We start from the raw sequence: 26,966 nt of genomic DNA, 5'->3' as shown, positions 1-26,966 counted from the left end.
TCCTATCAAATTCTTTGTGAATCCGTTACTTTGACCCGTTTAAAGGTCTTTAGTGAAATATTTCACTTTTAGCAACAAATTCTTTTGTTTTCAAATTTTATCTATTCGGTTCAGCTATACCGATCCCACTGTTTTCGAGCAAACCAAATTTCTTGACTTGAATTGTTGACCTTAACTGGTCTCACTATCTAGACTTATTTGTCCAGTTTCTTTTTACCGCTTGCTTGGTCATATTGTGATTCTACTTCACATTACATTTCTTGACCGTGATTGTGTTACATCATGTTTAATTTATATCAACCTTTCATTTTTGAGAATATCACCTTTCGAATATATCATCTTGCGCCCATCAGTGTCAAGACTTGTATCTTTCATGCTTACTATTTAAATTCCTATCAGAATTTATGTTTGTAAGAACATTATTTCTTACTAAAACCGAAGTTTTAGTTTTAGGATCTTTTCTTTATCTTGTGTCAATCATCCATACCGGGATATTGACAGTCCGTAATTTAATCCTTTACAGTCTTAGTTTTTATGCGGGGATTCTTAACTGATTTCCTTGCTTTATTCCATCTAACCCGTAGGTTTATCACTTAGCCTTATGGGCTATTTTTGATTAGACATTCACCTCTTTAAGGCGAAGTCCTTATAACCTCTTTCTAATCATGACCCGTGGGTCGTTTTGGCCCCGTAGACCTTTTGCTCTAATTAATATCTCGTACGTTATGATGATTCCGTAGATCATCTTTTATTCGAGTCTTCCTTCAAATGTGTATACATTTATATACGCATATAGCGTTAAGGCACCATGTTTTTGTTTAACATCATTTATTATCGTTTTGATATTATCTTTGACCTTGACCGTAGTCTAAGGCTACATTCGTTTCTTTTCGGGCACATTTTCCGACTTTATGATTTCTCACGTCATTTACGCGTCGGTTTATCTGATGCTCACCATTATCCAGTTTACATATATTCGTGTTTGATTATGTCCCATTGCCGGGCTCATTATTCTCTTGCATTTAACACTACCTTTATCTGGCTAGTGCTCATTTGTGCCATTCGGCGTTATATTGTATTCAACATGTTTGACCTATTAATGTGAAATCCATCACTTATAAACAATCAACTTTATTCTTTATTCGACCCATTCGACTTCGAATAGTTGAACATATTTACTCACAATTTCTATATACGAGATTTTATAGTCATAACTCGTAATCCACGTTACTTTGATCTTTCAACCCGCGTTCACGTCTCTTGGTTTACGCATGTGTTTAATTCTTACCCATCCACCGGGTGTTTTACCAAAATTGTTATTATTGCAACCCTCCCGGTATGCATTAAGACCTCGCTTCGGTTTTTATATTCTGACTTTATCTTTAAGTTCGACGTTTTACAAAAATGACCCGTTAAGGAACATATTTGCATTTTCCGGGTTCGAGTGTAAGTACACCCCCTCCCAATGCATATCTAACTCATCTTACATGTTTACATTCTCCGGGTTCGAGTGTAAGTATCACTCCCTCCCAATATTTGTCTAAATCGTTTTACATGCTTGATGTTTTCTGGGTTCGAGTGTAAGTATCACTCCCTCCCAATATTTGTCTAAATCGTTTTACATGCTTGATGTTTTCTGGGTTCGAGTGTAAGTATCACTCCCTCCCAATATTTGTCTAAATCGTTTTTACATGCTTGATGTTTTCTGGGTTCGAGTGTAAGTATCACTCCCTCCCAATATTTGTCTAAATCGTTTTTACATGCTTGATGTTTTCTGGGTTCGAGTGTAAGTATCACTCCCTCCCAATATTTGTCTAAATCGTTTTACATGCTTGATGTTGTCTGGGTTCGAGTGTAAGTACACTCCCTCCCAATACTTGTCTAAATCATTTTACATGCTTGATGTTTGCCCCTTCACCCGGGCTCATTATCCTAATGTAATACGCCCCCGTCACTTGGTTGTGCGTTTACATTATTATCAAATATTTTGCTTATCTGATTCATTTGGGTACTTTTCAATTAGTCCCATTCACCCTGCCCTTACTACATCGGATGTAAACGTGTCCGCCATAAGAAGTTCATGGTATCATATGCCGCTACTTACTTGGCCAGAGTAAGCGATTAACACATGACACGCATGACCTTTTTACAGTTTTCACATCACGCCCTATGTAAGTAATACCTCTATCTGTTTTTTTCTTGGAAACAATATCCCGAATAGGTTTTCTATTCAGGTCTTTCCAAGTTTTCAATCTACATATGCAACTTTCAATTTCTACATATCTGTTGCATATTACTATTTATGCAATGATTTAAAACGTGCACCTGATAATGCTTGCCCTAACGGGCTTCTCTTTCCATTAGCCTTGTTCGCGGTCGTTACGCGATTTAGTCCTTGATGGGCATGTTCCTCTTGTCATGCCTCGGACTGCTCCTCTATCACATCTTGCATTTGTTTAACCTTTGCCATCTTTAAATGTAAGTGTCCTTCAATCAAGACATTCACAAAGTTAGTAATGTCAACTTTACTAAATGCCCGTATCATAGTACAAGGCTTTTGTACTATATGTGTCAACGCACGAAATGTTGTTAACCATTTCTATCATTTAATTTGGGGTAACGTGTATTTCACGATAACCCTATGTGTTGTTTACAACACTTTAATACGCTAAACGATTAACATACATACGCTTACCGGATTTGCGATCAAGCCTCGAACCTAACACACCTTACTCTTTAACCATGAGCTCTGATTACCAACTTATAACACTCTAGTTATTATTTTAAAGGTTTCGTATAAATTACGAAAACCGACATGTATTTAGTGTTATGAATCCTTAGACAATTCCGAGTAAATTAAAACTTTTACAATTCATAAGCTATTCTATGAACGTGATTGGGTTCGTCGTTAAAATTTACAACGAGGCAATGTGCGGAAGCATGAGTCTTTATTGTGTTCGGTTCTTCAGTTTGATCGTCTTCCGGCATCCCATAGCGTACCTACATTTCATAAACATGAAATGCTTAGTCATACAGGGTTTTAAACGTGTCTAAACGGGTTCGAGAAACAATTGATAACAAAACAACAATTTCAACCTGACCTCCACCGTAAATTACGGTGGTACCGTAATTTACGGTGGCCACTGGTTTTACATGCCCCTACCGTAAACCAGTAGGGGGCTACCGTAAGACTTTCATCTCCACCGTAAATTACGGTGGCACCGTAATTTACGGTGGACTCTGCATCCAGCTTTTCCAATTTGCCGCAATTTTGGCCCATTCATGTTTTTATCAAACGAAACATGTTTGTTTGATCCTTATTCTCACGGTAATCATAATTTCAATAATTCCTATCATATTAGGTTCAAGTCGCGGGTTCCTTACGTATCTTAAACCCATTTACGCTCCTATGCATATTTTGACCCGTTAAGGGTGTTTATGCATATTTTGATCATGAAACGCTCTCATTCATTTCTAGCATTATCATACAACATTTCTTATCAAGTGATCTTCCACCACAAACTTATTTGTGGTGGACTTAAGGGGGAAATCTAAATAATCCGAGTTTTTCTCGTCGGATTACTAAATTTACGACAAAGACTCGTATAGAGTCATTTGACCAAAAGTTTACATCTTTTGCGACTTAATACTTATTTCAATTACTTACTTGATCGTAAAACTCGTTTCAAAACTACCTTTAAAGGTAGCTTGTCCAATTTAGCTTATAAGGGCGTTTTAGTCCGTTTAGCCAATCATTTACGATGAAGGGCTTTTGGAGGTATATTCGACCCGAAATCCCTCTTTTAACTTATAATTTTGTTTGAAAAGTCATTAAGCTTCCCAACGCAATGTTCACTATATTAAACATTTGGTTTACTTATCAAGTAACCAAATGTTTATTTTGACTTCTATTAGCACTCGTTGAACCACATATTCTAAATGAGTGTTACCCTGTTTCACATACCTGGCGCGGGTCAATATATCAACCCGTTTTTAATACCTTGCTTTTATAACCGCTAATCCATGGCGTTGCTAATACCCATTTCACATTTACTCCTGAAATAATATAACTCGACAATAATCATTAGTCGTTATTGTCAAGAGGTGATATCTTCACCTTTTGACCCGTTTGGTCTAAGTGACCGGTTAGGTTGACGAGATGGCATTTATTACCAACTCATCTATACGACTCGCTCCGGTTTACACCGTGCGGTCATTTCACCTATTGATCGTTCCCTAACGCTTTTTAGCCTATCATAGCTTACGTCATACGGTGCCATTCAAAATCAATAGTTATGGTCAACGCGTGACCAATTTTACCATTTTACCCTTATTGTTTGTTTTGGTTTACCCTATAAGGCAACCATTCCAACGTTTCATTTTCCATTTATCATAAAATAATCGAATTACTGATTTTAAGTCTTTTCTAAACCATCAACATGGTTTCTTGTCATGCTTGTCCAACTTGTTCCGTGCGTCTACACGCCGGAACATCATACCGCAATTATGTATTTATCTTATTCGTAACTAATACGATAAGAGGATATTCTAAAATACAAGACTAGTGTAAGCCATACTTACCTCGCACCCGAATACGCTTTTTCTTCTCGTGCTTGATTCGTTTGACCGCTTCTTTCCCAAGCCTCCACCTAGCTTGTAGAGTGTCAAACTATTATTATAATCCGTTTTAGCCCATATTTCACGTAATTAGTCAAATTAGCCAATTACGCATTTTCTTTCATAAGATCCTCTTTTCAACATTCATTCAGGCATTTTAACAAACACCTTGTAGGCGAGATTTACAAGCATATTTTCTCTAATCATGTTCATCATTTTAATCAAGTTTTAGTATCAAAATCATGCCTCTATGTCTAGTGTACATGAACTACACCTAGAACTAGCATCACAACATCAAGGTTCATCCATTTAGCACCCTAATTCGAGTGTTCACCATATTTCTACAAAACCCATTTAACACATGATAGGGTAATTATCAAATCCCTAGTTTGGGCCTCAATTCGTCAAGTTTTCAACTAGGGTTTGTTTCTAACGAAGATTTCATCATAATAATACTTATATACATCAATATTCATTCCAGATTTTTGATTTTGATTGTTCATCAAAATCTCAAGGTATCACCAAATTACAAAATTTGACATACCTTTCGATCCTCTTGACTCGGTGATCGTTTATACGCGTTCATGCATTGATTTGGTCTTGAATTGATCCTCCAATTTGAAGGTATTGATCAAGCTAGGGTTTGGCTCCTTGGAGCCCCTCCTGGTCGTACGCACACACACACACACACTCTTAGTGTGTGTTGTGTTTTATTTCTTGATTTAATTAAAACAAGTTTCTTCACTAGGCAACCCTAGTCCCCCATGTTTTATTTTGATCATTTGAAGCTACAACTCACTATTTATCACTTAGCCTCATACTAATAACTAGGTTAATTATCCCTAGTTAACTTAATAGGTTCGGGAAGTTATAACCCGTTATATTTTAAGTCCCGTTAACTCGGGCCTTTCATAACTTTATTGTCTCAAGCATTTATTCACTTCTTATCTAATATTAGGATTAATTATTTAAAATCCTAATATTTACCGGATAAGTTTTACCGCTAACGGTATTTTACCCGTCTTTTAGTGCTAACGGGGTTTGATTACCAAACCCGTTTTCGGGGTGTTACAAGTCTATCCCCCTTAAAGAGGTTTCGTCCTCGAAACCGGTTCTTACTTAATTTATCGAGTTCAACTCCATGTATTTGCTCTCGATAATCAATTAAGCATTTCTCATATCTTAACCGATTGCTAGTATTACCAGAAAAGTATGGTAATACTCTTTTGGTTATTAATCATCTATGTATCTTACATGACATAATGCGACTGAAAATAACGTAATCTCGTTATTTCCACTGGTTTAATTAACTTAGCGATATTCCTCGCTTTCATATCCTATCAAATTCTTTGTGAATCCGTTACTTTGACCCGTTTAAAGGTCTTTAGTGAAATATTTCACTTTTAGCAACAAATTCTTTTGTTTTCAAATTTTATCTATTCGGTTCAGCTATACCGATCCCACTGTTTTCGAGCAAACCAAATTTCTTGACTTGAATTGTTGACCTTAACTGGTCTCACTATCTAGACTTATTTGTCCAGTTTCTTTTTACCGCTTGCTTGGTCATATTGTGATTCTACTTCACATTACATTTCTTGACCGTGATTGTGTTACATCATGTTTAATTTATATCAACCTTTCATTTTTGAGAATATCACCTTTCGAATATATCATCTTGCGCCCATCAGTGTCAAGACTTGTATCTTTCATGCTTACTATTTAAATTCCTATCAGAATTTATGTTTGTAAGAACATTATTTCTTACTAAAACCGAAGTTTTAGTTTTAGGATCTTTTCTTTATCTTGTGTCAATCATCCATACCGGGATATTGACAGTCCGTAATTTAATCCTTTACAGTCTTAGTTTTTATGCGGGGATTCTTAACTGATTTCCTTGCTTTATTCCATCTAACCCGTAGGTTTATCACTTAGCCTTATGGGCTATTTTTGATTAGACATTCACCTCTTTAAGGCGAAGTCCTTATAACCTCTTTCTAATCATGACCCGTGGGTCGTTTTGGCCCCGTAGACCTTTTGCTCTAATTAATATCTCGTACGTTATGATGATTCCGTAGATCATCTTTTATTCGAGTCTTCCTTCAAATGTGTATACATTTATATACGCATATAGCGTTAAGGCACCATGTTTTTGTTTAACATCATTTATTATCGTTTTGATATTATCTTTGACCTTGACCGTAGTCTAAGGCTACATTCGTTTCTTTTCGGGCACATTTTCCGACTTTATGATTTCTCACGTCATTTACGCGTCGGTTTATCTGATGCTCACCATTATCCAGTTTACATATATTCGTGTTTGATTATGTCCCATTGCCGGGCTCATTATTCTCTTGCATTTAACACTACCTTTATCTGGCTAGTGCTCATTTGTGCCATTCGGCGTTATATTGTATTCAACATGTTTGACCTATTAATGTGAAATCCATCACTTATAAACAATCAACTTTATTCTTTATTCGACCCATTCGACTTCGAATAGTTGAACATATTTACTCACAATTTCTATATACGAGATTTTATAGTCATAACTCGTAATCCACGTTACTTTGATCTTTCAACCCGCGTTCACGTCTCTTGGTTTACGCATGTGTTTAATTCTTACCCATCCACCGGGTGTTTTACCAAAATTGTTATTATTGCAACCCTCCCGGTATGCATTAAGACCTCGCTTCGGTTTTTATATTCTGACTTTATCTTTAAGTTTGACGTTTTACAAAAATGACCCGTTAAGGAACATATTTGCATTTTCCGGGTTCGAGTGTAAGTATACCCCCTCCCAATGCATATCTAACTCATCTTACATGTTTACATTCTCCGGGTTCGAGTGTAAGTATCACTCCCTCCCAATATTTGTCTAAATCGTTTTACATGCTTGATGTTTTCTGGGTTCGAGTGTAAGTATCACTCCCTCCCAATATTTGTCTAAATCGTTTTACATGCTTGATGTTTTCTGGGTTCGAGTGTAAGTATCACTCCCTCCCAATATTTGTCTAAATCGTTTTTACATGCTTGATGTTTTCTGGGTTCGAGTGTAAGTATCACTCCCTCCCAATATTTGTCTAAATCGTTTTTACATGCTTGATGTTTTCTGGGTTCGAGTGTAAGTATCACTCCCTCCCAATATTTGTCTAAATCGTTTTACATGCTTGATGTTGTCTGGGTTCGAGTGTAAGTACACTCCCTCCCAATACTTGTCTAAATCATTTTACATGCTTGATGTTTGCCCCTTCACCCGGGCTCATTATCCTAATGTAATACGCCCCGTCACTTGGTTGTGCGTTTACATTATTATCAAATATTTTGCTTATCTGATTCATTTGGGTACTTTTCAATTAGTCCCATTCACCCTGCCCTTACTACATCGGATGTAAACGTGTCCGCCATAAGAAGTTCATGGTATCATATGCCGCTACTTACTTGGCCAGAGTAAGCGATTAACACATGACACGCATGACCTTTTTACAGTTTTCACATCACGCCCTATGTAAGTAATACCTCTATCTGTTTTTTCTTGGAAACAATATCCCGAATAGGTTTTCTATTCAGGTCTTTCCAAGTTTTCAATCTACATATGCAACTTTCAATTTCTACATTCTGTTGCATATTACTATTTATGCAATGATTTAAAACGTGCACCTGATAATGCTTGCCCTAACGGGCTTCTCTTTCCATTAGCCTTGTTCGCGGTCGTTACGCGATTTAGTCCTTGATGGGCATGTTCCTCTTGTCATGCCTCGGACTGCTCCTCTATCACATCTTGCATTTGTTTAACCTTTGCCATCTTTAAATGTAAGTGTCCTTCAATCAAGACATTCACAAAGTTAGTAATGTCAACTTTACTAAATGCCCGTATCATAGTACAAGGCTTTTGTACTATATGTGTCAACGCACGAAATGTTGTTAACCATTTCTATCATTTAATTTGGGGTAACGTGTATTTCACGATAACCCTATGTGTTGTTTACAACACTTTAATACGCTAAACGATTAACATACATACGCTTACCGGATTTGCGATCAAGCCTCGAACCTAACACACCTTACTCTTTAACCATGAGCTCTGATTACCAACTTATAACACTCTAGTTATTATTTTAAAGGTTTCGTATAAATTACGAAAACCGACATGTATTTAGTGTTATGAATCCTTAGACAATTCCGAGTAAATTAAAACTTTTACAATTCATAAGCTATTCTATGAACGTGATTGGGTTCGTCGTTAAAATTTACAACGAGGCAATGTGCGGAAGCATGAGTCTTTATTGTGTTCGGTTCTTCAGTTTGATCGTCTTCCGGCATCCCATAGCGTACCTACATTTCATAAACATGAAATGCTTAGTCATACAGGGTTTTAAACGTGTCTAAACGGGTTCGAGAAACAATTGATAACAAAACAACAATTTCAACCTGACCTCCACCGTAAATTACGGTGGTACCGTAATTTACGGTGGCCACTGGTTTTACATGCCCCTACCGTAAACCAGTAGGGGGCTACCGTAAGACTTTCATCTCCACCGTAAATTACGGTGGCACCGTAATTTACGGTGGACTCTGCATCCAGCTTTTCCAATTTGCCGCAATTTTGGCCCATTCATGTTTTTATCAAACGAAACATGTTTGTTTGATCCTTATTCTCACGGTAATCATAATTTCAATAATTCCTATCATATTAGGTTCAAGTCGCGGGTTCCTTCCGTATCTTAAACCCATTTACGCTCCTATGCATATTTTGACCCGTTAAGGGTGTTTATGCATATTTTGATCATGAAACGCTCTCATTCATTTCTAGCATTATCATACAACATTTCTTATCAAGTGATCTTCCACCACAAACTTATTTGTGGTGGACTTAAGGGGGAAATCTAAATAATCCGAGTTTTTCTCGTCGGATTACTAAATTTACGACAAAGACTCGTATAGAGTCATTTGACCAAAAGTTTACATCTTTTGCGACTTAATACTTATTTCAATTACTTACTTGATCGTAAAACTCGTTTCAAAACTACCTTTAAAGGTAGCTTGTCCAATTTAGCTTATAAGGGCGTTTTAGTCCGTTTAGCCAATCATTTACGATGAAGGGCTTTTGGAGGTATATTCGACCCGAAATCCCTCTTTTAACTTATAATTTTGTTTGAAAAGTCATTAAGCTTCCCAACGCAATGTTCACTATATTAAACATTTGGTTTACTTATCAAGTAACCAAATGTTTATTTTGACTTCTATTAGCACTCGTTGAACCACATATTCTAAATGAGTGTTACCCTGTTTCACATACCTGGCGCGGGTCAATATATCAACCCGTTTTTAATACCTTGCTTTTATAACCGCTAATCCATGGCGTTGCTAATACCCATTTCACATTTACTCCTGAAATAATATAACTCGACAATAATCATTAGTCGTTATTGTCAAGAGGTGATATCTTCACCTTTTGACCCGTTTGGTTTAAGTGACCGGTTAGGTTGACGAGATGGCATTTATACCAACTCATCTATACGACTCGCTCCGATTTACACCGTGCGGTCATTTCACCTATTGATCGTTCCCTAACGCTTTTTAGCCTATCATAGCTTACGTCATACGGTGCCATTCAAAATCAATAGTTATGGTCAACGCGTGACCAATTTTACCATTTTACCCTTATTGTTTGTTTTGGTTTACCCTATAAGGCAACCATTCCAACGTTTCATTTTCCATTTATCATAAAATAATCGAATTACTGATTTTAAGTCTTTTCTAAACCATCAACATGGTTTCTTGTCATGCTTGTCCAACTTGTTCCGTGCGTCTACACGCCGGAACATCATACCGCAATTATGTATTTATCTTATTCGTAACTAATACGATAAGAGGATATTCTAAAATACAAGACTAGTGTAAGCCATACTTACCTCGCACCCGAATACGCTTTTTCTTCTCGTGCTTGATTCGTTTGACCGCTTCTTTCCCAAGCCTCCACCTAGCTTGTAGAGTGTCAAACTATTATTATAATCCGTTTTAGCCCATATTTCACGTAATTAGTCAAATTAGCCAATTACGCATTTTCTTTCATAAGATCCTCTTTTCAACATTCATTCAGGCATTTTAACAAACACCTTGTAGGCGAGATTTACAAGCATATTTTCTCTAATCATGTTCATCATTTTAATCAAGTTTTAGTATCAAAATCATGCCTCTATGTCTAGTGTACATGAACTACACCTAGAACTAGCATCACAACATCAAGGTTCATCCATTTAGCACCCTAATTCGAGTGTTCACCATATTTCTACAAAACCCATTTAACACATGATAGGGTAATTATCAAATCCCTAGTTTGGGCCTCAATTCGTCAAGTTTTCAACTAGGGTTTGTTTCTAACGAAGATTTCATCATAATAATACTTATATACATCAATATTCATTCCAGATTTTCGATTTTGATTGTTCATCAAAATCTCAAGGTATCACCAAATTACAAAATTTGACATACCTTTCGATCCTCTTGACTCGGTGATCGTTTATACGCGTTCATGCATTGATTTGGTCTTGAATTGATCCTCCAATTTGAAGGTATTGATCAAGCTAGGGTTTGGCTCCTTGGAGCCCCTCCTGGTCGTACGCACACACACACACACTCTTAGTGTGTGTTGTGTTTTATTTCTTGATTTAATTAAAACAAGTTTCTTCACTAGGCAACCCTAGTCCCCCATGTTTTATTTTGATCATTTGAAGCTACAACTCACTATTTATCACTTAGCCTCATACTAATAACTAGGTTAATTATCCCTAGTTAACTTAATAGGTTCGGGAAGTTATAACCCGTTATATTTTAAGTCCCGTTAACTCGGGCCTTTCATAACTTTATTGTCTCAAGCATTTATTAACTTCTTATCTAATATTAGGATTAATTATTTAAAATCCTAATATTTACCGGATAAGTTTTACCGCTAACGGTATTTTACCCGTCTTTTAGTGCTAACGGGGTTTGATTACCAAACCCGTTTTCGGGGTGTTACAACAATGGTAAATACAATCAACTGACTCATTTTGTAAAATGATTGAAAATTGGTTTGGATGCACGTGGCATAAACATGTTTGTTTAACTTGGGAGAATTATTTAAATTTATAATCTTGTGAACGAATTACATGTTCCTTCTATGCGTTCAGTAGCCCGGATCGTGCCGGGTTAAAGATCAATAGACACACCACATTGCGTAAAACCGAGGTGGGAAAACCATCGGTTACGTCTTTTAATAGTATAGACATCAACCGAGTGTACGCCTACACCCGGGTGTCGAGGTCGTGGCCATTTAGTAAAATGATGCCAAGGATATCCGGGACATGGTCATTAACCCCCCAAAGGCTTTTAAGTAACAAAACTGTTTAAATGAGCCGATCAAACTATTCAATTAACCACCTAAGCGATGGAATTATTTGATGCTCAATCAAGCGGTATTTTATATACCGTAACCCAAGCCCGTATAAGGGAAAATAAGTTAAAAGTATTTACCTTTGCAAGTATTGTCCTTATTCGATTAAATCACAAATATCTTTTACTGGGGCTCCTATTCTGGAACGAAGGTTAAAATAACCTATTAGAATCCTAACGGGTCTTTGTATTAGCCGTAGCCTAGACCGGTCAGTTTCGAGGGATAGATACGGTTTAATCGCGTGAAAGGCGAAAACCGAGAATGGAACGTGATTCTGACCCAACAAGTTTGGAGACTTGTTTTATATGGGTTCAATGTTCACACTCTGGATTTTGGGGTCAAAATGATATGGTTTGACCCGTATCGGCTAATTTATGTAAACTAGTTACATAAGCCGAACCGTGCGCGCGATAGGCGCAACGGGTAACCGTAGGAGTCCTACACTGTTTTCCTAAGTCAATATACTTTAAAGAGGTTGTGGTATCAGTAGGATACCTTCCATAATGCCCGTAACGAGTTTTAGTTCATTATACGCCCCGTAGGGGTTTTCCGGTCAATGTTAAAGACTTTTAAAGGGCTTTCTGAGGTCTACAGGAAACCTGAGGTTCCCGATCAGTTTAATAAGTCTAAAATATCTTATTTATTATTTAAAATCAGTAGCAACTGGAATCGGGTCAAAAGACCTTGTAGAACTCAAGTTTTGGCCGAAAAGGGCATATTCGGTATTTACCGAACCGTAGCCATAGCCGCAGGTTATGAGCAGGTTAAAATTGATTAAAAATCTTTAAAAATCCCAAAATATTATTTAACTACAGTGGGTAAAAGTTTTGGTGACGAAATCTTGGTTTAGGTAGGCGTTATGCTAATTGCGCCGTTTATTACAAAAGTTTCTTATAAATGCGCTATTTAGCATAACTCCCATTCTAGACCTCGGATTGGCGTGAAACTTTAGGGACATGCTTAGAATCTAGTAAGCAAGGTTATGGTCCCTTCACGTGTCCGAAATACTCGTTTTATTTTAAAAAAAGGCGTTACGGTCAACTTTTAAGTAATTAACGGAAATACGTAAAAGACTCGGACAAACAACGAACCGGTCACAGAGGTTTATACCATCATGTAACCTGGTCCTAAGAGAGTCCTAAGGCACATCTACATTGCACTAAAACGGGTCAGAACTGAGGTCAAAGCAAAAGTCAAACTTTTGCGACATTCGGTTCCGAACCGGGTCAATATAGCAAATGGCCGAATCAAACGAGCGTAGACAAGTTTATATACTTAATATCATGTTTTATGAGTGTCTAAACAGGTTGCATATCATTTATATTACAGATTATGCAAGAATCGCAAAAATAGCTTTCTGTTGACTTTTTAAGCATTCGTTTGACTCGACATTTGAACTAGTTAGAGTGGTGATCAGAGGGAACCCTTTTAGAGGTTTATTATCCACATAAACACCAACACATAACTACCTTTGATTCGACATAAGACTGAGCCATTAAGGATTTATCTTGAAGTCAAACCGTAGTTACGACGGTTTGACTTTTAGGCTAAACTAAGCAAAAACAAAGCTATAGAAGGTATGGCATACTTACAGAGGCTTGATGTAAGACTTAGAACTAGAGAAGAACACTTTGGAGCTTTAGAAATGATCAGAGAAGTGTGTTTGAGGTGTGTTCTAAGTTGTGGACAATGAGGACTATTTATAGTGCAAGCAAGGCTTCAAGATCATCCCACATTGGCCTATAAGTGCTCATGGATGATGGGCAGGTGTCCCAAGGTGCTATGGGTCGAGTAGGGGGCGCCCATGCCTCTGGAAAACCCATCCATAATTGTCTTGCCGCTTAAAAGAGCCAACAGCCATATTTCTGTCGCTGGGCGTCGCTTACGGACCGTATAGCTTAGGCCTTGCGGTCCGTAAGCCTGTGGCGGATCTAAATCAATCATGCGCTCCCTTACGATCCGTAAGGCATAACCTTTACGGTCCGTAAGGGGTTAAGAAACAATCTTTTTAAATCTTTTTACAATGATTACCAAAATCTTGGTAATTAATAACCTGACCTTTCGGGTTTGAAGGGGTAACTTTGCGATTTGGCCCTTGGTTAATTACAATTAAGGACCTCGCGTTATTTACCCGCATTGTTAAGCCCCCGGAGAGTTTACTTATTATCCGAAAAGTCTTAATTTATATTGTTGACGCTTTTAACCCTTCTCATACGAATTTGATCATAACTTTCTCGTTTTAAAACGGAACTTTGCGGAATTTATATAGTGCATTCTAGTGAGCGTATTTTACTGTTACAAAGCCTTGGGTTTGTCAAAGGGTCACTCAGAGGTATAATTAAACATGTTAACACAGTTAACCCCCGCAGCTTGTAATCTCTCACTTTCTTCCGTGTTTCGCTTCCGTACGATCCATGACTTATTCGTTTGAAGGTACGAGCATCGTTTAGGGTTACTATACAGTATACTTACCTTTGTTTGACATTTATAACCCTCGAATTTACATACTTTCAAGGTTTGTCATCGTTAGTCCTTTATTAAATATTAAATGCCACGTGTAAACTCAAGACACGTGTCAATACATTATTGGACACAAAATTTCGAGGTGTTACACGTGGCGTCTAACTTGGCTCTTTTTGATGGTGTGGCAGCTGACTCGGCATCTGAATTAGCTTTTTTGATGACGTGGCACTTGTTTGGTGATGTGGCAGCTAACGTCAGCAAACTGGGTTAGTGTTGGGTTAGTTTGGGAGTGCTATCGGCCAATAAGTTGAAAGTTAGGACTGGTGTGGTACAAATCGAAAGTTGGAAGTGTTATCGGCCAATTGGTGATAGTTGGGATTATTTAAAGAATGGTTAAATTATTTATTTATTTATTTTATTTTTTATTTTTTTGAAAGACAACTCAAACACTCATTGTAATTAATCTTGTCAATACTCAAAAGTTGGAGGATTTAAATGGTTTATTTGTATTTGTATTTTATTTTAGTAGGAAGATTAGGATTTATACTAGTTTTACTTTATTTGGTTTCCTTATAGGAGTAGGTTACTTGTTCTCCAAGGGGGTTGTTTAGTATAAATAGGGATTATATGTTTAGGGTTTATGTACCTCCAATTTTAGTCAAAAAGTTTTTCTTATGTTGAAGAAGGCTTGATTTACAACAAACGCTATGAAAGCCGTTCATCAATTTGGTAAGCTTGTTATCATTAAACAAGTATAGCTCAACCGAGTAATCAGGCGTAAATAGGGGAACTAAAGAGAAGGAAAAAAGGTTGTTGCGATAAAGAAAGGAGGTGCAAGAGGGTTTGTTGATTAAACAACATCAGTAGGTATCGAGGTTGTGATCAACAACAACAAGTCCATGACAATCAAGGAGCTTTGATTGCATGCTTGATCAAAGGAGAAAACTCAAGTGTAATGTAGTGTTAGATCGGATCAACAGCAGATTTCAAAGTTAGTGAAGTGGCGAATTTGATCAAGGTGGAATAGAAAAGATGTTGTCAAGTTTGTGGTGATGATTCAAGTGCTTGGACAAGTTCTGGGTGTGATCCCAAAGGAGTCAGAAAACAGGGGTGCGGTGTTGTGTCGGCTGCAGCAAAGGTGTTAAGGCAAAGCGGACACAAGAGACCGAGTATTAAGGTGGAAGAATTTCGTGTCTTGGTATTCAAGACCTCGGAGGAACTTGATAGGATTAGGAGGTGATTGTTGGAACTAATCTTGTCAATATGCAAAAGTTTGAGGATTCAAATGGTTTATTTTTATTTGTATTTTATTTTAGTAGGAAGATTTAGGATTTATACTAGTTTTACTTAATTTGGTTTCCTTATAGGAGTAGTTACTTGTTTTCTAAGGGGTTGTTTAGTATAGATAGGGATTATATGTTTATGTACCTTCAATTTTAATCAAAAAGATTTTTCTCGTTAAATCCATTGTTTGATTATGTTGAAAAAGGCCTGATTTCCAATACTCGTAACTCTACTCCTAAATTACACATTTTTCTAACAACCATAAGACTTGAGCCCTCACCATTCGAAAACATAAAGTCTTATCCAACTCTTGAATACTGCTAGACCAAAGGCCATTTCGTTAGAGAATGGGTAGTTATATAAATACGCTGAAAGAGTAGAGTTAATTAAATGATTTAAAAGGAAAAATCATTTTCACTTTTAGAAGTTAATGGTTGAAGAAAAAAATAAAATTTGAAAGATTAAACTTTATATATATATTTTTTGTCTCTAGAATCTAAATATAAACTTAAAAAAAAAAACCCTTAAACAGGTTGACAGGTTAACCCACTCATTAAATGAGTTGTGTTCGGGTTAACACAATAATTAAACTAACCGTGTTTAGGTTGACCAGTTAAGTAAAACGGGCCGTGTTAGCCGACCCAAAACTTTTTTTCTGTGTCGTGTGTAGGTCGTGTCAGGAATTACCACCCCTAAATTAGGATATACACCCCAAACCTATGCATGCAACTTAAGATCATGTACACATGTGAATGCATTGATCAATTAACAAGCTTTGATTGGGAGTTTGGGACCTAAATATGTGCAGTTAGGTTCCAAATGATGAAATAAAAATTCATCTGTGATCATAGTTGTTTGATAGAATTGTGGCATTGAAGTGATCAAAGTGCTGAGTTGATTGTAAATCCTAAATCTAAGTTAATGTAAGTATGCATCAAAACTTACTTTCAAAAAATAAAATTGTGAATTTAAAAAAAAATACTATTTTAAATTGAAAGTTTAAAAAATAAAATTGTGAATAAACTTTTTAAAAATAAATGAGATTAAATGAATTTGGAGTGTATTTTGTTCATCTACATAGAGATAGAACATTAAAATCTTTCAAGAATAGTTGGCAGAGGCTCTGTCATTTACATGAGGCCTTGGGTTAAACTCCTATGAAGTAGTCCTAGAAGACAAATATTTGTGAAATATGGTTTATTTGTGTGCTAGGACTGTAATTATACTGTTATTAGGTTCATTATCGTATACGTAAGGTGGTAAGACGTAGATGAATTCGAACCTGTCGCACCGACACGTATTAGAAAATCGAGGGGGTCAAAGAGATATTCTATAGACTCTTTAGAGAGGGGGTGCAAAAGTGCCAACTTTGAAACTTAAGGACTAAAAGACAAAAAAAAAAACAAAAGTCGAGGTACCAAATGTGATAAACAAACAATTTGATGGCGAAAACGAAAAGTGATATTGCCGGACCAAAACCATAAAAAACCATGAATTTATAACACCAAGTGAGAAGTGAGTCACGTGATGTAAAATGTAGATGAAGTCGAACTTACACCATCATGTGTTACAAAGTCGAAGAGATATTGTAGAAACGAAGGGGAAAAGCGATAAATTTGAAACTTGACGTAAAATGTAGATAAATTCGAACTTATCCCATGCAAGGTTTTTAGTGTCTTTAATGTCACAGACTAAATATTTAAAGGTCGCAATGCTGTGGGTTATGCTTGAACGCTTGGGTTACTGGCTAGTCCTGGACTTTATCGGAGTGACAAAGTCAGTGTCAATGAAGAGGTGTACATGCCTAGTCGTGCAAACGACGAATGCACCACTGGTCGAGAGCTGACGCTGCTCTCCTGATGAGTCCAACGCAGGAGGAAACAAAAAGAACATGTAGAATATTTTCGAATGCTTTGAGTTTGTTTTTGGGTTTCTAAACACTTTACACCCACTTAACATTGTTAATTGTGTATGTAATGCATCTAACCCATGTTTAAAGATAAAGTGAAAAAGTAAAGTGTATGGAGGAGGTCAAGCTTCATATAGAATAAGATTCTGAGATTCTGCAATGCAAAGCAAAAGTAGAAATATAAAATATTGCAAAAGAGTTCACCCCAAAAGATCTACTGGATTCATACAACTTAACAAAAAAAGGTTAATACTTGTAAATTTAACAAAATGGGGCTTTGTGATAAGTCCAGAAAACCAACAATGAAATGGCTTGAAAATTATTGCTTCCTTCCCCTGCCTCTTTTGGGAGGCTGCGCTATTTGTTCTTTTCCGGTGACCTCCGTTATATCAGCTGCAAAAACAGGAGAGAAAGTTAGCGACAGTTCGTTATTAGCACAAGCCCAAAAAACAGAAAACCCATATTGTATTTACATACAGACGGGAAGGAGACTGGGGGGGGGGGGGGGTAAGTATTTATTGAGAGGCAACCGGATAACGCACATGTATGTAGCGCATAATACATAACCATAACTAGTGGGGGATAGAAACGAAGGTGAATACATAACCTTCTTGTGTATCACATTCAAAACATGCATTTTGCGGTTCTCAACATATTATTGACTCTGGAACGAACGCCCTATATACATGTGTGTGCATATCATATTTATCAAAGCAAGCGCCCAGGCGCGCCTAGGCGCATATAAAGCCCCAGGCCCAACAAATCGCCCTGAGTGCGCCTCGCACCTTTAATAACCATGGTTCATGTCATAGTTATTATTATTAAAGCGAGCGCCAGGCAAATAAAGCCCCGGGCCCAACAAATCGCCCTGAGTGCGACTTGCGCCTTTAATAACTATGGTGCATATGTATGTATGTGTGTGTCTACAGAGAGAGAGAGAGAGAGAGAACAATGATGAAAACGACAATGTTAAAAAAGTCAAGATGGCATTTGTATATCAGTCTTGATCTCTGCTATTTCATGTTATAAGCCTACTAAAGGCATAAATCACGACATCCAATATCATGTTTAATTAGAGGTGGCAAAATGGGTTGGTCAAACGGTGAGGTCAACGTGGAACTGGGTCAAAATGGAGTCTTTTAGTTCCAGCCAAAACCGGTCAGACTGACCCCCAAACAGTTTTGTAATTTTTATATATCTTTATATGTGTTCAATATGATTATAGAAACGAAATCATGTAAAATGCAAAGGAGAAAGTATTAAAATTAATATTAATAAGAAATAAATTAAGAGAAAGGGTAACAGTAACGGTAATACTTTCAGGACCGCGAGCCATGAGGGTGAAGAATATGTTGTTGAGCTTCTCCATCTTTTTAGCATCTTGTGCCTGATCGGTTTTAAACTTCAGACACTGCAACAAATACACCATGAAAAGCGGGTCGATTAGGGTTACGTATCATCTCTAATGATCAAGCAGGAAAAAGAAATTAACTACTTTCATCTTCGTAATAAACGGAAATGAGTCCTATATACTTTTTTTCCAAAAAATTGGATTGTTAAATAATACAATACGTAACCATCACTAGTGCTCTAGTGGTGGCCAGGGGTATTTAAGTTCCACCTACGGTGGGCCCGGGTGAGTTTTCCCCTCCAGGTCTCAAGTTCGAGTCTGATTGACAGGGGTTTCTCATTGGAGGGTTTAACTTGGGGATCTATTGTGCAAGGGGGCTCTCCAGCGCGGACCTGGTTAAGACAACGTATGCTAGACCTCCCGACATTCGAGAATAATTCACACCTTTCAAAAAAAATTAAAAAAAAAATAAATAAATAAATAATAATAATAATAATAATAATAATAATAATAATAATACAATACGTGTGATCAATTTCGACAGACTAATACAGATGAAGAAATGCCACGATTGTCACTAAATTAGTTAAAGTTTGGCCTTGGAGGGCAAAAACGACAATAGTTTGTAAAAGCCTAATAAAGTGTAAAGATAAGTCGAATACAAAGGGTTATATGATATTCAACAAAAACCATGATTATTCCCATCTAATAAATCTAAATCTTATCAGCGGTAGCCGTATATCGTGTTTCTTTTACGTAGAGATGACAATTTCAGTACCGGTACCGTACCGATCGAAATTCGGTACTTATTTTTTGGCATTTTCGGGATTGATATTTTCGGTTCGGTACGGTACCGGTATATTACCAATTTTGGCGTCAACTACCGTACCGTACGAACATTTTTGGTACTGGTACCCACTTTTGGGGATTTTTGGGATCGGTACGGTTCAGTACCGAGCTCATCCCTACTTTTAAGAACTCAAATCCAATGATATGAACATAGATTTCAATATGAAATGGCAGCCTACTCTACCTCAATTGAACACAAGTATAGGAACAAACAACTCCACTTTAATTGCATTTTCATCCGAAATTTCAATCTTTATACAATTTATTTCATACCAACAGATTACGTATATCTCGTGAAAGCATGTATATTTCTTAACATGTCTAAAAAAGAGATGTTACATTATTCTTTTGTGATCTGCTATTTTAGTGCCAAATCTTGTAAAGCAGCAAAGTTATTAAAGGCGCGAGGCGCACTCAGGGCGATTTGTTGGGCCCAGGGCTTTATTTGCGCCTTGGCGCGCCTGGGCGCTCGCTTTAATAACTATGACTTGAAGCATAGTTATTAAAGGCGTGAGGCACACTCAGGGCGATTTGTTGGGGCCGGGGGTTTATTTGCGCCTAGGCGCGCCTGGGCGCTCGCTTTAATAACTATGTAAAGCAGAAAACAAAAAATAAAGATAGCGATTACCCAATGTGTGGTATACCTTCTATAGTAAATTTTTGGGCACCTTGTAATAAATTTACAAACTTAACGACTTTTACACGGTTTCTTAAATCTTTATTTTTGCTTGCTCAAAAAAATATTATTATTGAACTTTAATTTCAGTTTATTTCTAGCAGGTTTACTGTACAAGAAATCCTATATAATAACCCTTTCTTATTTCCTTCATAGTAGTCAAAGATGACAAAGGCACCCAGAAAATGTAAGGCAAAAGGCCGCAAAACACACCAAAGCGCCTAGTGCAGCAAGGCACAAAAAACCGGAAAAAAAAAACTGTCATGAACCTACAAAAAACATATATGAACCAACCTAAACTAGTCCAAAGCAGCCGAAAACAAGTCTTATACAGCTAAAAATGGCCTGTTTGGCGCCTTACTTGTCTAAGGCGAGTGTTTTTTAAGCACCTTGCGCCTAGAGGTGTACAAATCGGTTTTTTTTAAACTGGTCCGGTATTTTTGCGTGTGTGTGTGTGTGTGGGGGGGGGGGGGGGACCGGTTAGGTTTTTTAACCGTTTTTTCACGATGGGAACCCAAACTGGTATAACCGGTTCCGTTCGGTTTATAACCGGTTTGTGCCAAAAAAAAAGTTTTCAACCGGTTTCGGTTTTTAAACCGGTTTCGAATATCAAGATCCCTAACCAGTATACTAACCAGCGACACGCTAACCCTTCATGGGTGAAGCTTTTAAGGGGCGGGAGGGGGCAGCCGACCCCCCGAACTTTTCGCCCAGTAGTGGGGAGTATGTAGTTTTCGAATGAACACAATCTTTCACATCATCTGCCTAATGATACTTCAACTCAAATAAATCGGTAACAAACTCCTAACTCTTATCACATACCACCCTCTTAATCTTCAATTATAAAAACTGATCACTCATTGCGATTCTCTCTTTCATAGTTCATACGTCTCTTAGTTAATTAAAAAACAACATCATCATCATCATACTCAGTAAATCCCACCAATAGCAAAGCAAAGGTAGGGTCTGAGGAGGGTAAGACGTAGACAGCCTTACCTCTACCCCGTAGGAACAGAGAGGCTGCTTCCAATGAGACCCCTGGCTCGATAGTAGTTTTGCATCAAGCCTTGGACATAAGGCACATAACACTCAGCAATCGGGACAAAGACCGATTAGTGCATGTACCCTTTTGTCTTTCAGCTATCAACGCCACCACATGATGCATGATTAACCGTCCTCAGATTTTAACGTTATTTTCACGAAATTAGTAAAATAATGTTAAAATTAGTTCACTTTCACTTAATTAGTAACCAATTAAACCACAATACACACATCATAAAAATAATTTGAAAATTCATCAACAAAATCTAACAAAAACAGTCCCTGCAAAAACCAACTGTGCAATCAAAGTATTTGCTAAAACAATCATAAAATAAAATAATAAATAAATAAAAAAATAAAAGTACCTCTTTGTCATCAGTGACCTTGAGGACCAATTTACCATCAGAATGTCTGTATTTCATCACATAACGAGTCTGCGATACAAAATTCCGGTGAATTTAAATTAGATCCGAAATACAAATAATAATGATAATAAAATAGAAGAAAATCGAAGTGAAAGAGTGTACGTTTTGAGGGCTATTGCGGAACAACTGAACGGATCGTTCGACAAAATCGTCCCATGAAACAATGTACACCATTGTTCCGATCAAGATAACCGTCAACGGCGGCGATCAAAGTAGGTATATGAGAATTTGTGAAGTTATTATCGAGGGTTTTGTTCAAGAACGACCCCAAACGCCTCTACCTATCGAGAGGAAAATTACCCAACAAAATTAATTAGAGAAAAATTCTCAATGGTCCTGTGGTTTGTCCATTTTTTCATCTAGTTTTTAACTTTCTAAAATTACATATATAGTCTCTTAAGTTTTTTAATTTTGTTCCTGGATAGTCTCTGGCATGGACGGGGGTTAGTTTTTGGTGTTAAGTGCGTGTGAAATTACAAAAATATCATTACTTGTTAAATTAATAACAAAAAAGCTAAGGGGAATTGGTCTGTAATAATCTCACCTAGACCTTATTGGCCATTAATAATCCCACCTCAGAATATTCCCCCCACCATTCCCACCTTTCACCTATTTTTCCTACAATGGTCCCCCGTTAAAAAAACTTAACGGAGTTAAGCTTTTTTCCAAACTACAAACAGATTTTTTAGGGCTTTTGATCAGAAAGATGATACGAGTCCATTGATGTAAAACTTACTTCGAAATGGTACTCCAAGTGACTTGATTTTGGTTAATTGGAAATTTAAACACCCGAATTGAAGCGCCGTTTTCATCGTTTGGAGCACCGTTTCGAGGCAATTTTTACATCAATGGACTCGTATCGTCGTTATAAAATCTGAGACTTTGATCGTAATGAAACGAATCTTTTACACATCGTTTATACATTGATACGTGCACTCGTTCGATACGTGGTTCGTAATTCGCATAAACGTAAGTTTAATTCATAAACAATGATCGTGTATTCGCAATTCTTAAATCTTTTGTACGTTCAAACACTTGGTTATTCGATTATAAAATTAAGTTATATGCTTTTCGCTTGATTAATACCTAAATGTAAATCATTCATACTTGTTTCATATGACACACTTAATATATCGCAAGTTGGTGTAATTAAAACATGTCTCTCAATCCTTTTAGACCTTGATAACATGTTAAATGCACATTAGGCTTTATGTAGCATCTTAATTATATAAAATACCTCTTATTTATACATTTTACATCATTTTAAACAACAAAAAAAAAATAATAAAAGTTGCCAAACAGCCCTTGCAATCAGCCAACTATGGCTGAATTATTTCTTTTTTATTGCTTAATCTCTCACCTAATTGTATTAAATGCTCAGTCAACTTAACCCTAATCCTTCCCCCTATAAATACCACTTATAACCAGCCTCCCTACCACTTTTGCAACACTAAAACACTCTCAAAACATCCTCCAAACCGTAGCTGAAAGCAAGAGTTCGAGTAGAAATACCAACATTCACAAAAGTGAGCATAACTCACTCATTTCTTATCCGATTCACTCGATTCTTTTTCCTACTTCTTTGTATTGACCTTAGCTACGTTTCCATTGGTTTTCCCTGGAAAACCAGGCCCTGGAATGTCACCAAAAAGGCTCCAAAGTAGGTTGTTCATTTCTGTTTTCATTTAATCTTTGCTAAACTTATGTAAACTTGAGGAAACTCATCTCAGACCTATGTCCTTATGCTTATAACCACATTTATGGTTAGTTAGGCTTAAAAACAAGGTCGAGACATTCAAAATCAGACGATTAATCCTCACAAACTTTATGTTTTGTTCAAGGGTTTAACTCACAAGTGATGTTCAAGTTCAAGACTTGATGTAGGTGTGATTTAGGATTAACTTGAGTTGTCCTACATAAAATCCCCACATTGCTTGATGATTTCTTATAGACCAGTGTTTAGTATTCTTGTATTACTTGTAGTTCATGACCCTCCTTGTATGTTCTTACATCAAGTGTAGTGGTGAACACTTAGAGGTGCTTAAATGGAAGACATTCATTCCTACCTCCTACATGATTTCTATGACAATAAAGAGGTTCCTAAATGGAGGATTTATCCTCCTACTTCATGCTTGAACTATTGGACTTATTGATATATTACATAATCTATATAATACTTATATATACTATCAAAGTATTCGAACCTTTGATAATGAATTTGTGTTCATTCGTCAAAGTACTAGATTACATCATCTAAGACCTAGTAACTTGTTACGATTCTAATGGGTATTAAACCTATGAAATCATTCTAACCCCTATGGGTTTTATAGTGTCAAGAACGAGTACTAAGTCTAGATAATTATTTTTGTGTATACTTACCTTGTTATACTTTAAATTCTAAATCTACACATCCCTTAATCTTCAATCCAAACCCATTCATACACTAAATCTCATTAACTCGTCAATACTCGGATAATCGGAAGACTTAGCAAATTTGTGAGTACACTTGACCCATTTCCCTTTTAAATGCACTTTGGGTGCAACATGTTTTACTTGTTAAACCGCACAAATCACAAACATGCTTTTATTCATTCGATCCGTATACATGCCTTGTTATGCTTAGGTTCATGCTAGAATACATACTACTTGTTAACTCGGCTTAAACAATTATAGCGCTATGGGAGTAGCACACCACCCGACGGGGTTTTGTTAAGTCTTTATTCTATAACGGCCGCTTTGCTTTTGTGACGATGGATGCTAAATACTAGTGGACACTAGAGTTGACATATTGTTATGCATGATAGTTTGACCTTGTATACCAAATGCTATGTTGGATTGAAAATACTTTTATACACATACCACGAGTCTAAAACGAGTGTACTCGCCAATACATTTGTATTGAACTATGCTTTTTAAAACATGTTGTAGGTTTAGCGATGATGTTGGTGATGCATGGAATCTAGTAGGATGCTTAGATACACACTTTAATTTGTATTCTTATTGCATTGTATTTCATTATTCATGATGTTGTATTTACTTCAAATTCTTGTAATTGATTCTTCAGAAATGAAATGAAATTTACTATTTAAATACTTGTCACAATTATTAGTGTTATGATGTCTCGAGCAATCTATTTCGTCTCACTCCGATGTTTCCACCATCGGTTGGGTGTGACATTGTGTCCTTTACCCCAAACTCTGTTTATTTTTAGAGTTAAGTTAAGTCACATGGGGCCCACGTAAGGGCATTATTGTCGTTTTCCCTACCTTTTTATTTTCCCTTTACTTAAACCCCAATACAGAAACCACCTAACCTAAACGCCACCACCAGCTGACACCACCACCCACCACACCATTTGCCGCCACCACTGCTACTGCCTTTAAACCCCCAATCATCAACCACCGAGTACCGACCTCACTGTTAAGATAACTTGCAAGAGATGTGGAGAGATAAATATCTTCAGGCCATGCCCGCTACATTTAACTCAAAAGCTTTTAGTATATGGGAAATCAAGCAAAAATTCTTTGTTAAACTGAACAAATTTGCAAATGGCAGCAGCCTCCCGATCTCAAATTGGCAACCTTTATCTTCTACTATAATTCCCCTATGAACAATAAATCTAAAACCATAGACAAATCAACTATGATACTAACCTGAAACCTGTAATAATCAATGAATCTCTGAAACAATACACTCACAAATCATAAAAGATCAAGAAAAAGTGTTAATTTGTTCATTCAGATCTATGTATAAACCCAAGATTAACTATCTCCAAATCACCTAACCTAAACACCACCACCGGTGAGGTCGTCGGAGAGACGGGTTTTGTAAATGTCGGAGTGGTAGAGGGTGGTGGTTGGTGGGGGCGGTGGAAGTTGGTGATAGTGGTGAAGACCATCTAGAGAGGAAGAGGGGGTAGAGAGAGAAGGAGTGAGAAAGATACAAAGTATATACTGTTTCATATATTAATTTGATTTTTTAATGGGTAAAAAGACTAATTTGCCCTTACTCGGGGTCCATTTGTTTAAATTTAACCATGAAAGTAAACTGAGTTTAGGGCAAAGGGTAGATCGTGCAAGAGTTTTCATACATAAAGTACATTTTTGTTATTTTTGAAGGTAAAGGATACACTTTGTAAACTGGTGTATACATAAAGGACGATTTTTTTGTAATTTACTCTAAAAACAATCACGATGGTAAAATAATAGTTATCGGATAAGCACTAACGGCTAAGATGGTAAAATAATAGTTAAATTTTGGGCGGTGAAAAAAAATCCTTGGGAAGTACAATAGGTCTATAAAAGAGCTAATTACATTTTTTGTCCCTATTGTTTGTCAAAAATCATTGTTTCAGTTCATTAGTTTAAAAATTGTCAAAAAAGTCCGTGTGGTTTCACTTTTGTAACTATTACAGTCCACCCACACTAACGCCTTCCAGTTATTCTGTTAGTTTATTTGAAATGAACATAATGCCCCTGTTATTAAAATTAAAATAACGAGTTAGTTACGTTTTTCGTCCCTGTTGTTTGTAAAAAAAAAACCATTACAGTCCATTAGTTCTAAAAATTACCAAAACAATACCAGTATCCTTCATTTTACTTTCCACTCTCCATGTTTCTTTAGATCCGACCTCCTAATTTTCCCCATCACAATCGACGTTAGTAGAAAACCTTGAGGTCTACCTGAAAAACTTGAGGGGTGGAGATGAAGTATGGGCGATGCCCCGTGTAGTAGTCAGAATTGGTAGAATTCATCAGTAGAAAAGGAATTGGCCGATGATTTGTTTGAAGAGAATGGTCATGGGGTGTGAGGGTAGGGGCGGGTGGTAGTTTGATGACGGTGGTAGGCATAATGGGTGGTGGAGGTAGTCATTGTTCAGGTATATGTGCGTGGTGGTGGGAGATATTGAAGATGGATGA

At 36.9% G+C, this 26,966-nt stretch overlaps 1 protein-coding gene and 2 long non-coding RNA genes across 3 annotated transcripts; all 3 read right to left on the bottom strand.

The window, feature by feature from the left end:
- Positions 1-3,681: 3,681 nt before the first annotated feature.
- LOC110935697 lies at positions 3,682-5,298 on the bottom strand. The gene is made up of 3 exons (XR_002589327.2): positions 5,162-5,298; positions 4,582-4,649; positions 3,682-4,056 (listed from the first exon to the last, which is right to left on the bottom strand). It is a non-coding gene; the product is annotated as an uncharacterized LOC110935697 (long non-coding RNA).
- Positions 5,299-9,630: 4,332 nt separating this feature from the next.
- Positions 9,631-11,468, bottom strand: LOC110935704. The gene is made up of 3 exons (XR_002589337.2): positions 11,110-11,468; positions 10,530-10,597; positions 9,631-10,005 (listed from the first exon to the last, which is right to left on the bottom strand). It is a non-coding gene; the product is annotated as an uncharacterized LOC110935704 (long non-coding RNA).
- A 6,371-nt stretch (positions 11,469-17,839) lies between these two features.
- Positions 17,840-22,382, bottom strand: LOC110945153 (signal recognition particle 9 kDa protein). The gene is made up of 4 exons (XM_022186769.2): positions 22,150-22,382; positions 21,988-22,056; positions 19,023-19,116; positions 17,840-18,098 (listed from the first exon to the last, which is right to left on the bottom strand). Exons 1-4 carry the CDS (start codon positions 22,219-22,221, stop codon positions 18,025-18,027), a joined length of 309 nt encoding a protein of 102 aa, XP_022042461.1. The 5' UTR covers positions 22,222-22,382; the 3' UTR covers positions 17,840-18,024.
- Between the last annotated feature and the right edge of the window lie 4,584 nt (positions 22,383-26,966).

Source organism: Helianthus annuus, chromosome 1 (assembly GCF_002127325.2).
Source record: "Helianthus annuus cultivar XRQ/B chromosome 1, HanXRQr2.0-SUNRISE, whole genome shotgun sequence".
Taxonomy (NCBI): domain Eukaryota; kingdom Viridiplantae; phylum Streptophyta; class Magnoliopsida; order Asterales; family Asteraceae; genus Helianthus; species Helianthus annuus.
Note: the sequence above shows the minus strand (reverse complement) of the source record. Positions and strands in the feature narration are given on the sequence as shown.